The sequence below is a fragment of the Anguilla rostrata genome, chromosome 7 (assembly GCF_018555375.3).
Source record: "Anguilla rostrata isolate EN2019 chromosome 7, ASM1855537v3, whole genome shotgun sequence".
Classification (NCBI taxonomy): domain Eukaryota; kingdom Metazoa; phylum Chordata; class Actinopteri; order Anguilliformes; family Anguillidae; genus Anguilla; species Anguilla rostrata.
The window spans coordinates 43,886,420-43,902,393 of record NC_057939.1 but is presented as its reverse complement, the minus strand read 5'-3'; the positions used below and the strand labels follow the sequence as shown (position 1 = coordinate 43,902,393).

General features: G+C 44.6%; 1 protein-coding gene across 4 annotated transcripts in view; it reads left to right on the top strand.

Annotated features, from left to right (window-relative positions):
- LOC135259795 (carbohydrate sulfotransferase 11) overlaps positions 1–15,974 on the top strand; it is a 28,800-nt gene that overhangs the window by 2,084 nt on the left and 10,742 nt on the right. For 3 of the 4 annotated variants that reach the window (XR_010331378.1, XM_064344538.1, XM_064344537.1), the window contains exon 2: positions 15,194–15,279. Coding sequence is in view for 3 of the 4 variants with exons in the window: in XM_064344538.1 (XP_064200608.1) it covers positions 15,194–15,279 (86 nt within the window). In the remaining variant the exon portion in view is untranslated. Of the gene's footprint in view, positions 1–8,576; positions 14,579–15,193; positions 15,280–15,974 lie in introns of those variants that run through there. The other variant, XM_064344539.1, reaches the window with a different exon arrangement.

Genomic DNA, 15,974 nt, shown 5'->3' with positions numbered 1-15,974 from the left:
AAGATTATGAGCACTAAAGCACTAAAAGGCTATGAGCAGCCAAGTCATGCTTCTGTAAGGTCATGAGCAGCCCGGTCAGGGTCATAGTACCATAAGGTTATGGCTAGGCTAGTACAATAAGGTCATGAGCAGCCTGGTCAGGCTCGTAGTACTGTAAGGTTATGAGTAGCCTGGTCAGGCTCATAGTGGCGTATGGCTATGAGCAGCCTGGTCAGGCTTATAGTGGCATGAGGTTATGAGCAGCCTGGTCAGGTTCATAGTATTATAAGGCTATGAACAGCCAAGTCGTGCTTCTGCAAGGTTATGAGCAGCCCGGTCAGGGTCATTGTACCGTAAAGATATTAGCTGCCTGGTCAGGCTCATAGTATTGTAAGGTTATGAGCAGCCTTGTCAGGCTACTGTAAGTTAATGTGTAGCCTGGTCAGGCTCATAGTACTGTGAAGTTATGAGCTTGAAAATGAGGCTACCACTGGGAGCAGTTTGAACAATTTGGTGCATTTGAGCAGAGACCAGATGCTCCAGGTATGGAGTTTCACAACATTGCCTCTGGAAATAAAAACAGAAATCCGTTTATCAGCCTGAAATATGTTGCTGTTATAATTCTTTTGGGAATGATTATGATAAAGATGAACTTTATAATTCCTCACAAAATTCAGCAGCATCACAAAAACTCAAAATACCATAATATTAAACAACATCTCACAAACTGTTCAATTATGTGTGCATGAGACACAATGCAGTTCACTTTAACAGCAAGAATAATGCCTATCCCAGTTGTAACAATTTAAGCAGAAACCAGTTATATAGCTAATAACAAATATAAAAACAATAATGGACAGGTTGTGTGTGTAAAACTGGCAGTTGCTCGTCCTCTGATATTTTTATTTAGGGAAGTATATAGCAGTAACTGCGTCTGTGAGCCCCCATATGGAAACGAGGTGAGGGGGCATGTGGAGGTGACACACACCCACACACGGTGGACTCATGAACTGGATGGGAAACGGAGGTCATGTTACAAAAAACCCATAATGCACCTCTGCCTTCAGAGTAATACAAGGGTGTCAAATGACAGGGTTGCCTTGTTTAGCGTTTGGATAGAGTTTTATATAGTGCCTTTCATCCATGGGGCAGAAGGAGCTGAAATTTAAGCAGGAGGGGTGGGAAAAGACCCTCCCCTGGTTCTGTAGACCTCTGGGGAAGGGGGGGGGGGGGTGCATAGAGGTGGAGCTTGAAGTGGAATTTCTTTGGGAAACTCTAAATTCCTCACCATGCTTGTTAAAGGCAGAATGTGGTATGTAACTCATATGTAGGGTCTGATTACTACATACCTGCCCCCCCCCATTTCAGACAGTGGTCTAGGAGTGTCTTTTGTTTGTCTGTTTTACTAAGATGTGTGTGTGCGTGTGTGCGTGTGTGTGTGTGCACTCTAATAAGATAGCTATGACATCTGTAAGAGGTCACTAACAGGAAAAATCTGATGGACATTACTGGACATGTGAATGAGCAGTCTGTGAGCCACAGGGTCATAGGTTCTGATCCCAAGTACATCACTGGGTCTGTTAGTTGAGACTTCCAAGGCTGTGGTTCTGGAACCCAAACTGTCGGAGCTGCTAGGTGTTTGTGGATTCTCACTTCTTTTCCTCTCTTCTTCTCAGGATTGTCACTGAAGGATGCATATCAGTATGTTAATTTGGAGTGTTCTTATTAGTGTTTTTATTAAATACAAATTAAATCCTGGCAACCGTGTGCCGCGGAATTAAAAGGAATTTGTGTTTCATGGCTCATAAACCATGGTGTTTACTGAAGAGCCATCTGCTTTTCAACAACTTCCCACAAGCCTTGTGTCCTTGCAGTTTAAAATAAACTGAACGCAGAAAAAGCTGTGGGTGCCTGAACATGGCTCTTCATAGGGATAAAGACTCTGTCTGACTGCCTGCTTCTGTTTCCTGTGACTCACACACTCTCCACTGTAAGCATCACCTTCTCCACTCGAGTGTCTGATGATCTCTCTCTCTCTCTCTCGCACACACGCTCACACGAACATCTGCTTGTACCCGCCAATGCGATCAGACACACTCGCGCATACACACACTCAAACACACACAAATATCTGCCCGATATGGTCAGACACACACACACACACACACACACACACGCACACAAGCATCTGCCTGTACCCACCAATGTGATGACACACACACAGGAACGCACACATATACACACACACACACACACACAAATATCTGCCAGATGTGATCACACACACACACACACACAAAGATACGTGTCTGGTTTAGGTCTTCAGGGGAGCGCGGACTGCCTGTTTTAAAGTGTTGGTAAGAGAGCAGTAGCACTCACGGTAAATATTGATTTGATTGCGAGCCAGTTAGCAGGCTCCAGGTTTAGAGCTGGAAACGTTTAACCACATTTGGGCATGGTTCACAGTGCCTGGTGCTTGTGTGGCAACCAGCACCCAGCCAAAGCGAGGTTTTTTTTCTGTGTGACAGAACGTGAAGTCCAGCAGACTCCCGGAACACTGCAGCGATACAGACCTCCCCCCCCACCCCTTTCCCCCCACCCCACTCCACACCAACACTCAGAGCCACTGCTAAAGTTCTGGGCAGTTCAGGGTGTGAGACAGCAGGCTCCTGTCCATAGATGGCCCTGCTGTCACGTATCCTTAGAGATGCATACAGCCTCTCGGATAGAAAGTTACCCAATTAGCATGTGCAACAAGGGGGTCATTGACTTTTTAATTAGTGCCAAAATAGCCTATTTAAAGGAGTCTACTGTTCCTTTTCACCCACGGCAACAGAGATAGTGTGTGTCTGTGTGTGTGTGCGCGTGTGTGTTCCTGTGTTCTTTTTTCATCTCATTGTCTTATTTTCAGAACAGGACAGACAGGGTGGGGACCCAAATTTAGAAATATAACAACCCAGTCATATATGCAGCAGACGTCTGAGGCTTTTTTTGAAGCCTTCCTCTTAATTTTTATGATGTCAATGTTTTATTTATGCAGTTTGATGTGTAGTGGTTTACTGGTGAAGATATTCCATTTGAGATGATTATATATTGTTTCTGTTTCTTTATTGTTGTCCAGTTGACTGCTGTTTTTTCCATCATGGACAATTTCCTGGACTTCCACAGCACCCCCTAACAGGAAACGACAAGCTGTGTCACTGCGTTTGTTCCCCCATGTTGTCGTAGAAATGCACACCTCCTTTTGTTCGCCCACCCCCCCCCCCCCCCCCCCCCCCACCCCAAGTCCAGCCTCCACCATGGAAGCCGCACCCCATTACATTACAGCTTGAAAAATTGTCAGCGTTTGCTGATTTATGCCTGTGGTTGTTCGCAAAAGGAGGTTTCGAGCCTCAACTTTCGAAAAGCAAATTTCAGCGAAGATTTGTCGTTTGTTAGTATCCATTTCGTTTTCATCTTAGTGCTAAAAAAAGCTTTTCAGTGTGTTCTAGAACAGCGAGGACAAGCAGGTTCACCCTGGCATCGAACCGTGGTGCGAGATCTGAGGCTCGAAGGAGGTGACCTTTCGCTTTGATGTGATGTGGCGTGCCACGCACAAGCAGTCTGAGGAGGGCGGCGAGGGGAAGCGAGCTGACTTCCTGTTACAGATTACTATGATTGTCGCAGGAGAGCCGGAACCGTGCACGTCTGCTCAAGAGAAAAGATCTTAATCTAAGTAAACAGAATGAACATTTATTGTCCCCATGAGGAAATTCTTGTCAGAACACAATAAATGAGAAGGAACATAGATTTTTTTAAATGCAGCAGTTAAACCGAAATTCAGTTTTGTTAATCAAAAAAATCCCCAAGGAACATCATGGAAATTTTTTTACAATTCGTAACTTTGCACAGCACAGTCAACACGTTGATACCTTGATGCTGGAGGAACTGTGGACTGTTGAGCCAGGAGAAAGCCCTAGAGAAGCTCTGTGTACATGGGGCAAATGTCTCTAGCTTTCTCTATCCGGGGAATGCAGCTAGGTTCTGGGGTTTTCAGACATAAATTGGGTTTGGATACCAGCGTCAATTTCCTAACTCTATGTGCTCCAGATGTGCGCGTGCGCACCTGTCCCGCTCGGTCGAAAACCTCCCTCGGCCCACCGTCCACCTGAGTGGCGTCCTTCATCTGGGGAACGTTTTGCTTGAACGTTCACCCCCCCCCCCCCACCTTCTCAGGGTTGTTGAGTCAATCTTTACTTCATTCACACCGCTGTGTGATGTCACATTTCTGAAGAAGTGGAAACATTGTAAGAGCTGGACTGGAAGGCTGGTAGACATGCGGTTGGTAGAATGTTCCGGCCCTTTGGTGAGCTCCTCATTATGGAAGGAGTTGCTTGCTAATCCTGGCCTGAAGCAGACCTGGCAAATGATTTTCCTGAAATGTTTTGACTTCTAAGTCAACAGTACAATTCTGTAAATTACTGGCAATCTTAAAAGACTTACCAGGTTTCACCAGTATTCATGTGGTTGTGAATCTTGGTTTTCATTGCAATTTTCTAGAGATCTGCGGGCGAGTTAAAGTATTTCAGGTACGTGTTTGGTCCAGGTGTGGTGTGGAGTCATGCGGTGTTTCATGATTCATTCCTCACAGTTGGCATTTAACCTGAGACACTTTATTAACGGTTGCCATGGAGATGGCCCGCACCAGGCACCTGCAGTTCTTTCAGTCAGTGATCTACATAATGCCTGGAGTACCTGTGAAAACTTTGAAACAGTGATCTAAGAACATACTCTCCTGCAGTGATGAGACTGGGGGTTGCCATGGTTACAGGCTGTGATTGACAGCTGACCATGTTCTCAGTAGGTAAACTCTTAATGATGGCAGCGATACAGAGGTACAGTGAAACAGTAGGTATACATGCTTTACTGGTTTCTCAGTGATCTCATTCTACTTTCCTAAGGGATGCTGTAATTTCCTGCTCTATAATAAGGAAGATATTGTGAGAAACAAGGAGGCTCTTAGGATTTATAAGCCAGCATTCCCCAGGGCAAATATCGTCCACACTAATGGCATCAACATTCTTCATGTGTGTCACACGCATGTGCACGCATGCACGTACACACATCCAGGCCTGCACACACATACGCATATATACACATGCAGGCGTGTGCACTCAGACACACACATACACATACAAACACATGCACAAACATGTAGGCATGTGCGCCACACATGTTCATTAAAACAGCTTTTCATTCTGCACTGTGGGGTCAGGCTTGTAAATCCAGTGAGCGTGTCTGACTCATTCTGTAGACAGGGTGACAGACAGAGAGACGGGCAGGAAGTGGTTGTCTTAAAGACATGTCATGTCTCCCACAGCAGAAGTTCAGACAGTGTGTGTGTGTGTGTGAGAGAGAGAGAGAGAGAGAGAGAGAGATTGAGAGACAGTGAGAGACTGGGAGCAAGTGGGAGATTAAGAGAGAAAGAGAGAGAGTAAGAGGGAGAGCAAAAGAGAGAGAGGTCAGGGGGAGTGTATATTTGCATGGGTCAGAGGCGCAGAGAGAGACGGTCTCTGATCTCCACGTTTGATACGAGAGTCACTGAGACACTGACAGGAGACTGACAGCACTGATGGAGGTATCAGAGGAGGGGTGTTTGGATCAGTACAGACCCCCCCACGTCCACTGCCATTCAGACTCCCGTGTGACTGCGACGCCTGAGGTCAGGGAGCATTGATTCTCCCACCCGCACATGAAGCATGAAGACAGACAACATCCTCTGTCCTCGCGGGGTGATTTCTATCACAACGATGCGCAGATGAGTGGATATCAAACTGAGTCAGTATCCTACAGAGCAGTGTGTGCATTTTACAGACTTTAAGAATTCTCCCTACCGTGAAAAACACCCCCTTAAAACTTTATCTTTAAACTTTAAACTGTCTGTTTCAGCACAACTCCAACTGAATAGTTCTTGAAGGGCAGGCAGATTTCAAATTTGCCTTCAGTGCAGTGTTCACCGTGCAGTGAAATATAGAAAAAAGATTAAAAAATATGAATATAATTCCAATATAAAAATAGGAATACGTGCGGGTACGAAGCATCCCTTCCACGGCCGTGTTGTGCGTAGAAGGCTTTTGATGCGATCCGGTTACAGAACACAGCTGACTGTGTTTGGTTAGGACAGTGCCGTGGCAGAAGCGGGCTTTATCCAACATAAGAGCGGAACAGACGGAACCCTTGTCCGCAGCGTTCCGGAATGTGCCGCGAACGTGCGAGGAGACGGTCCCTGTTCCGAAGGTCGCCGGGGGTCACGGGCTGTCACCGTGACGTCTGTCGCTCGTGGAGACCAGGGTACCGTTCTCGCCCTTCATCAGCAACCGGGGCTGGGTCAAATCATTTTCTGAAATACTTAAGACGCTTGAAGATTACTGACAATTGTAAAATAAGCATCTATTTTCACCTGATATTCAGGACTTATTTTGTATGATTTCATATGACATTTGGGATTGTAGCTCATTCATTTGTTAGAACCTCTCAGTGATTTGCAGGAGTATTTCAGATGTTACCAGCATCTAAATGGAAATAATTTAAATGTGTATTTGACCCACAATTCTTTCAACTTTTTTCACATGCAGTTTAGGCTGTAGCCAATCAGTGACATGCACTAAGAAGTTAAGTCAAGAAACGCAATGAAATTCCACAAACACTGCGGCCCCCCAGGGGCAGGGGGTTTGACGTCCCTGTGCGAGAGAGTCTGGGGGCCGCAGTTTGTGGGGGCCACAGCCTGAACTGCCTGTAAGAGGGAGGCTTGGTACAGATGTGTTTTTAGCGGTACGTCTGCAGAAGTTGAGGGGTACTGATGTCAAATGCAGCCCACAGCCACAGGGCGGAGATGAATGGGACACCAGATTCATTCTGTTACTGGGGCCGTATATCCCTGGAGTTGGGCTCTGGGTGGGCTGAGGGTCAGAGGCTGGAGGTGGGGAGGCCGGAGACCAGGGAGGTTAGCCAGGAGTACAGAACAGAGGGCTGAAGATCATGCAGCGCCCTAACCAGGTTAGAGAGCCTTTTGAGGAGATTAGCATCGTAGCTCCCCTGAGCCTGTTAGCCATCAGTAAGCAGGCCAGGCTGCCCATGGAACAAACTGAAGACTTGCCATTGGAGGAGAAGCAGGAAGCCACCCAGAGTGACCTTAGAGGGGGGGGGCGGGGGAGATAATTCTCCAACTTGACGAGAAGAAAGAACGCTGTGTGAACAGTTAAGGGAAAATTTTTGGGATTACTTGCTAATGGAGTGTTGAGATAATTACAGGTTTGCTAATGAAGCAAAGTAAATTGAATTGAAACTATTTCTGTTATTGTCACGCCCCCCTCAGAAATAGCTTCCCTGCGCGCGTGTAAGTGCAGCCGAAGCTGTGGGGACAACAGCGCTTTTGATTCACGGTGCAAAAAGAAATGTGGCGCAGGAATGCACGTCTCACCGCAGCTATATTCGGCGAAAGGCAGGTCCAAAAACACATTTAAATTATAGTGCAAATACAGCTTGCTCTCTCTCTTGCTCTCTTGCCCTCTCTCTCTCTAACTCTTGCTCTCTCTCTCTCTCTCTCTCTTTCTCTTTCTCTCTCTCGCTCTCTCTCATCAGGGTGCTGGCTGGCATGTTTTGGTAAGCAGCTGAAATTAGACTCTTGGGGAGTTTTTGCAGAGAGGTCATGTGCGGAACTTCGTTACATGGGGCTCCACATCCTGGGGCTCTCTGTGGGTTCCTCTTTACCAACGAAATAACTCTGTTCTCCTTTCTCTTTCCCTCTTCACTCCCTCTTTTTCTTTCTCTCTTCATCTTTACTTCCCCTCTGTGTCTCGCCTCCCACCCACTCTCAGTTCATCACAGTTCTGCAATTCAGTTCATTCTGTTCGCTATTGTGTGTGTGTGACAGTTCTGTAATTTTGTTCATTCTGTTCTTTATTGTGTGTGTGTGTGTGTGTGAGAGAGAGAGAGAGTTATATTGCCTCACATTTTCTCTTCGAGGTGGCTGTTTATGGCAGTTTTTTAATTGAATCTTTCGCACGCTCTTTCTCTTTGCCTGTGTCCATTTAACCTTTGCTCTGCCCCCTCCCACCCTTTCATTCACAGTCCTTCTCTCTTTCTCTCCTCCCACTCACTCTCTCTCTCATCTCTCCTCTGTCTCTGCCTCAGCCTCTTTCCATTTCCGTGCTCATTTTCCGTGTGCTGCACGGGTTCGAGTCTGAGCCCAGGGCACATCACGGAACAAACACAGAGAGTAATTAATCAGGTAGAAGAAATGACAACAAGGTCATTTCTTTTCAACAAGGTCACATGAATTGGTGTTGATTAATGTAGTTGTTAACTACTAACTATTGAAAACTTAATATGTACAGCTTTGTTAATGTAGTTGTACATCATTAATTAACATATAATAACATGGACTTATTGTAAAAAAAATGTCAGATTTTTATTTCAATTGTACCTTATTGAATAAAATATAATTTCATGTAACTAATACATTTGTTAATGTATTTGTTAACTACTAACTAAATTTCTTGCTTAATTCATGTATTTGTACATTATTAATTCATGTTAACAATGACATTAGTTAATGCCAGTTCATGTGTCCTTATTGTAAAGTTTTACGGAAACGATTAAACAAAGTCTATACCACAGATTAAATAAAGGCAGATAACCTCATGTACAGTCTGCAACTGGCTTGCTTGTGTTTTACCTCCCTGATTCTCCCCTCCCATCCTTTCCCTCTATTTCTCTCCATCTCCCTCTCCATCCCTAGCTCTTTCTCTCTCTCTCAACCTGAAGTTGACTCGCCCTCCTTCTTTCAGGGTGTGGCTCACACAATTGGGGGTTGTGATAAAACCGAACCCCAGTGGTAGGTCCAGAGACAGAGAACATGGTTGAACTGTTCAACCATATCCGAGAGACAGATCAGAGCTCTCCTCAACCGCAACCAATATAGAGAGAGAGAGTATACTATGGTATATATTATATGGCACAAATATGGAAGTATGCTGTTTATGTCATATGTGTGTATAATGTGTGTATATTAGTTTACAGGCTGTATAGTTGATTTTTATTTTATTAGTAGTATTTTAATTATCATTATTTGTATTTATTTCTCTGATTTTGTTATTACTGTTGTACTTTGTAACTCCTGCTTTGGCAACACTGTGCATGTCATGTGAATAAAGCACCTTGAAATTGAAAAAAATTCAAATTGAGAGGAAGAGAGAAAGCGAGTGAGTGGGCATGTGGGTATGTATATGCATGATCATGTATACCAACATACAGAATATAATTATTGTTTATACTATTACTTTTGTGTTTGTGAGCTTGTTTAATACGCTTTGCCAACACAGTTTTATTTGTCCTCCAAGTAAAGCTTCAACTGAGAGAGAGAAACAGAGAGAGAAAGCGTTGTGCACGACCTTGGAATGTCATTGTGATTCTCGCAGTGTATAACATTTACCAATGTGTTTGTAGCAGAGGCTCATGGGAATAAGTCCGGTTTGGCCCAATTACGCGCTGCCTCACGCGAGCGCGGCGGTGACAGCGTCCGCCGGGATTCCGCTGACATCAGCTCCACTTTCTTCTTTTAATGGCTTTCCAGTCGTTCTCCCAGCCATTAGAAACCAGCACGCTGCTACAGTGTAGCACATTGGTCGCGCTTCGGGTCATAAAATTTTACGAAACGGTCAATTTGCGGAGTCCGGCTCGTTGGTACATGCAGAGGAAATGATTTGAGGATGCTCCGTTCAGGCAATTCAGCCATTCAGGCCATTCAGGCAACAAATTGGCCAATCGGTTAGCAGTGATATATAAAGATGAAGCAGAGTGTTACGACTCCAGTGAATGCAATGTACATGCATGCATACAGTGAGCACGAGACGGTATGTGTGCATTTCCAGCACCGTCTGAGATAACGGCTATGCTATCCGCTGAATGCAGGACCAAATTACAAGGGCTTTTGGGAAAATAGAAGCAGCATTGCTTTGGGATATATCCTGTTTAATTTCAGCTAAATATCTTAGTGCATATTGGTTTTGTTGTAACTTCTTTTTAATGTAGCCTAGAAAATCTGGCTTGCAGACAGATTTTTAGGAACTGTTTTTACAGATGTATGGAGGAGTATATGTGGGTATAATGCCATTTGAAAATGCTTCTTGTTAAGATCTCAGGTCAGAAATACAGCATTGGCTGTTCCCCCATTTTAATTATCATGGTTTTGGCTCATATAATCACACTAACAAAATCATTTATTATTCCATACGTTTATATACATTTTTTAATAAGCTGGTTTCTTTAACCTGATTGAGAAGAAAATGCTTTTGAAATTACAAAATCGGAACGATCTTTGTTATCTTCTCTATGGGAAAACGTGTTGCTTTTGTTGGCGGATGCAATAAGACACAGCAGGTATATTGGTAGACACAGGAAAGCTCTGTTGGTACTGCTGGTGGATGTGCAGCATGTGGGCATTTTGCTAACATATAACTGTTATAAACAGTGTGATGCATTTTGGGACATCAGGGGAAAGGAGAGGCAGATGAGAGAAGTTCCTGTGGGAGAATGACAGATGTTTTTTGTCTTTTTGAAGAAGCCAAACAAACAGCTTCCCACTGGTTCTGTGGGGTTCCCCTTCTGTACCCCCCTGGGTCTCGGGGGCGTGTACAAGGCATCTCCATGGTAACACTTTGCTATAATTAGCCTGTGGTGAGCTGCAGGGTGAACCTGTTTAACTCAGTGAGAGAACACATACTGCACAGAAAAATGCTACTTTTCTTTCTCCCTTGCTCCATTCCTCCATCTCTCTCACCTTCTCTCTGTCTCACTCTCTCTTATTCTTTTTCTCTCTCCCTATGCTTTATTTGCACAAGAGAGCTGTTTGCTAAAGCCACAAATACACTAGATAAATAAAAACATGTTACTAAAAATAAACAAGTCAATACACACTGTGAGATGAGAAACTATCCCTCCCTCCACACACATGCACACACAAACACAGGCACACATATGCGCACGCACACACACACACACACACACACACACACACAGAGACATGCATGTGCACACACGCACTGACAGACATATGCACACACACGCACACACACACACAAACAAACAAGCAAAGAAACTCAAACACCCCTGGTCTGTCTCTCTCAGTTCTCTCTTCACCTGTGCTTGAATCACCCCAGTGAAGATGTTAAGCAGACCTGCTGGGAACAGAAATGATGGTAATCACAGCAGACTTCACTGTGGAGTGTAAGCACAATAGAATAGAACAGAACACAATAGAATAGAATAGAATGACTGTCATGCACATGCTACCTTGCTTCACAAGAGCGGCTGGCAACACAGCAGTAGATCACACTGTGTAGCGGTGACCTGGTTAAGAATTGTGTGTCTGTGTGTGTGTATGTTCATATGCACAAGTGCATGCGTGTGTGTGTTTGTGTGTGTGTGCACAAGTGCCTGTGTGTGTGTGTATGTGTGTGTGCATTTGTGTGAGTTTGAGAGTCTTTGTTTTCATGAGATGGATTACCATGATAAAAGCAGCCCTGTCCTTGGTTGAGTCATTCACTCTGTCCCTGACCATGAGCATCCTTTCAGGCACCCTCTCTCAAATTCAGATTTCAAATTCAAATTCTCTCCCTTTCACTGTCTCTCGCCTTTTTCCTTTTCTCTCACTTTCTTTATCTTTCTCTCCTTAGCTCCCTCCTCCTTTCCTTCTCTCTCTACCCTGTCTCTCTGTCCCTTGGGGTTGGGGTTAAAGGTGGATGTTTTCACTAAAGGTTGTGGAAGGAGTAGGTCTGTCAATGACAGATCTGTTCCTCGGTAACCTGAGATCCTGGTTTAACTGCTAAGTGGGACAGTGTGTGTCTATACAAGACGAGAGGCCAGGATCTTTACGCACATTTACACTGAAAGTTCACGTATTGAACAGGCTGAATGGCCTGTTCTCCTCATTATGTATTTTTATGCTGTATATTCTAGATAGACTGATTAACCTGTTCTCCTCATTATGTGTTCTTATGTTCTAATGTTCTAGATGGGATGAATGGCCTGTTCCCTTCAATGTGTATTATTATGTTCGTTCTGTCACCTAGTAACCAGTGAAAAAGGGTTCTCTTTGTTAGACATGCTTGGTTGGAGGGCGGAGCCTCCGGTAAGTGGGAGGTCCTGTGGCCACATCCTATTAGAGCGGAGTTTCCTTTTCTGCGAGGCGGAGCTAAGTTAGTCACTCGGAGCTCTGGAGGGGCGGTGCGTGAGCCGGTGAATCAGGAGTTTGGGGTCACTGCTGAGGTTTTGGGGAGGGGTGGAGTCTGTGCCCTTAGGGGTTAGGGGTCCTCTGCCCCCTGTGTGCCCATGCCTTCCCTCAGAGCAGCTGTGATTCTGCCAGATCAATCACTGCTCTGTATCTCTCTGTAGGGCTGATAGTCTGAAGGACTGTTGAGATATTTTTTCGCTGGGGTAAAATTCCATTAGCCACAGCGTGTTACTGAGCTGGCCTCCTTCTCTCTGGCGAATAGAGTTTCTGAGTCATTCATCTTTTTCTGCTTTCTCCCTCATTCATTCCTTCATTCGCTCCATTAGTTTTCTGTCTCCCTCTGCATCACCTGGCTCTCTAATGTCTTCTCTTTTCCTCCTCTCTGTCACATCCTCTGTTCTCCTACTTGTATCGGCACATACAAACACAGATACACACTTATGCGTGCACATAAACACACACGCACACATGCACATACAAACACACACTTAGGCACACATACACATACAAACACACACTTAGACACACATACAAACACATAGACATACACACACGCACACTTATATATGCTGACACACTGACACAAACACACACAGACTGCCTCTCATCAATTATCATTTCTGTACCAAAATCCACCCCAAGCTCAAGCAGGTCAGTTTATATCTTTATTGAAATGATGATGAAAGGTTTACAGATTCAAGTCTTCTGCTTATTTTGCTTAAGAGGTGAGTTGGTGTAAAGCACAAGAGTGCCTGTTGATGAGAGTGTTGATTTTCTAAATGGCATCATAGAGAGACACAGCACACTCAGACCCTACCAATAAATATCTTATTATTAGCGGCCAGCTAGTGACAAGGTTGTTATCTACAGTGTCCCTTTAAATTCCAGTTTGGCACAAACTCTTCTACACATGGTGTGTGATGTCATTAATGCTGTGAAGGCCATTGAGTCTATCGAGCAGGATCAAATAAGCAATCGACGACCCTGCAGCTCGATGACTGGGAGCTCATTTATCTGTTGTCCAGAGTCACATTACTGCCCTGGTTCCAGAGCAAGGCCTGGGTAATCAAACGTAGATCAGTTGATAAGAGGGCAGATAGATGAGCTGAAGGCTCATCGCTGCTCCAGAACCCTCTTGTGCCAGGCCACCATTCTTTGGCCTTTGATGGTGACAGCTTGTTGGGAGTTAGATAAAAATACAAAAAGAAAGTCAAATGAAGGTCAAAAGAAAAAACAGACTCAGCCATGGCGTATTGTCATTGTGTAACTGTGTGTGTCTATGTGTGCGCGCGCGCGTGCATATCTGTGAGTGTGTGGGTGAACGTGTGAGGGACATGCACACATACCCATAGGCACATACATACATACGTAAACACAAGGGTGGTATGGGTGGTGTAAAAGTAGCCTAAGAGGGGTGTAATGGTTGTGTAAGAGTAGTGTCAGAGTGGTGTAAGGGTGGTGTTAAAGCAGTGTAAAAGTGTTGATAAGACCAGTATAGGGGTTGTGTAAGAGTGGTATAAGGGCAGTGTAATATTGGTGCAAGGGTGGTGTAAGAACAGTGTAAGGGTTGTGTAAGAGCAGTGTAAGGGTGATGTAAGAGTGACATAAGGGTGGTATAAAAGCAATGTCAGCAGTGTAAAAGTGGTCTTTTGGGCAGTGTAAGACAGTGAGGAATTCTGTGCGTAGGGCTTCAGTGTGGACACTAACTGACCTTTGATGTAAAGCACAGAAGCACAGCAGCAAAGAGCAAAGAGCTCACCCATCACTTGTGTGTGTGTGTGTGTGTGTGTGCACATGCGCGTGTATGTTTGTGCGTGTGCATTTGTACTGGACATTACAGGACCTCTGGATCCTCCTTCTGACAGCAATCATTGCAGGTTTCCAGCATATTAAACCAAACAGCCACAAATGGACCTGAAACTGAACCTTTATTAACATGGGTTTCTTTCAAGACTGTCAACAAAAAAGCGTGTGACTGAAGATTAAGGGAAGTGAATAGTCTCAGACTCTTTTGCTGGGTTTTTTTTGGCCAGGAAACACATGGGAGTGTGACAGTAATGACTGTGACTGGGTGGTCAGACAGGCGGGGATTGAACACTGGGGACAGTTAATGATGTAATGTGACCGTTTGGCAGCTGGTATGTGAGATAATGAGGACGTTTGACTAATGAGGCTCGATAAGAAAGCCGTTTTCCTCAAAACACACGGTTTGCTCCAGACCCCTGGCTCAGACTCACTCTGTCCACGTGCAGGCAGGCCCAAGGCGTGAACCTGTTACCTGTGCCCTCCACCCCACCGTCCGTACTGCAGTCTTAATTCAGTAGTGCGGTAAATGTACTGTCTGTAATGCTGTCTGTGTTCTCCTGCTGCAAAGCAGTGAATGCGCTGTCTCTAACACTGTCTGTGTTTTCCTGCAGCAATGCAGTAAATGCACTGTCTCTAACACTTTCTGTGTCCCTTTGTAGTAACACGGTAAATGAACTGTCTCTAACACTGTCTGTGTACTTTTGTAGTAATGCGGTAAATGAACTGTCTCTAACACTTTCTGTGTCCCTTTGTACTAATGCGGTAAATTAACTGTCTCTAACACTGTCTGTGTACTTTTGTACTAATGCGGTAAATTAACTGTCTCTAACACTGTCTGTGTACTTTTGTAGTAATGCGGTAAATGTACTGTCTCTAACACTGTCTGTGTACTTTTGTAGTAATGCGGTAAATTAACTGTCTCTAACACTGTCTGTGTACTTTTGTAGTAATGCGGTAAATTAACTGTCTCTAACACTGTCTGTGTACTTTTGTAGTAATGCGGTAAATTAACTGTCTCTAACACTGTCTGTGTCCTTTTGTAGCAATGCGCTAAATTAACTGTCTTTAACATTGTCTGTGTCCTCCTGCAGTAATGCAGTGAATGCGCTGTCTCTGACGCAGTCTTTTTTCTTGCAGTCATGCGTAGGAGTCCATTCGTTGCGGATGTGTGCTGTCCAAAAAGCTCCCGGAACGCACTGCAGGAACTCTACAGCCCCACACAGGTACTGAATGTGTGTGTGTGTGTGTGTGTGTGTACATATGTGTGTGTGCATATGCGTGTGTGTGTATATACGCTTGTGCGTGCGTGTGTTTGTATGTGTGTAAGTGTGTGTGTGTGTGTGTGTGTATGCATGTGCATGTGTGTGTGTATATGCATGTGTGCATGTCCTTGTGAGAGTGTGTGTGCACATGTGCATGTGTGTGTTCTGACATGTCTGTCACATTTTATGTAGTTGGAACTGTTGTTGTTCTGCTATTAGTTCAGACAGTGTGTGACTGATATGTGGAGCAGGGGGACTAAGATCAGAAGTGGCTGAAACTTGTTTTTAATTGGGTCCAGTAATGCTGTTTTTAAATATGGTTTTCCATTAAGTGTTTTGTTAGGATTTAGCGAGATGCTAAATGAACTGAAGGTGACAATACTGCGAGACCAGAGTGAGCAGTTATGCAGGATGGAAGCTGCACTACATTGGAAGTTCTCTGAGTAGGTTCTCTTGAGTAGATTCTTTTGAGTAGGTTCTTCTGTTTTTAGTGAGTTCAGGTTTTGGAATCTGATCATTAAGCCTGAGTTCTGTATTCTGGGAACTCAGAGTTCAGGGCAGTGTGATTGGATCTGCCTGAAGGATGAAATCTCAGTGGCTCTGCGATTGGGTCTGCCCGAAAGAGGAAATGCAATTGGCTCTGTTCTTCGGTTTAA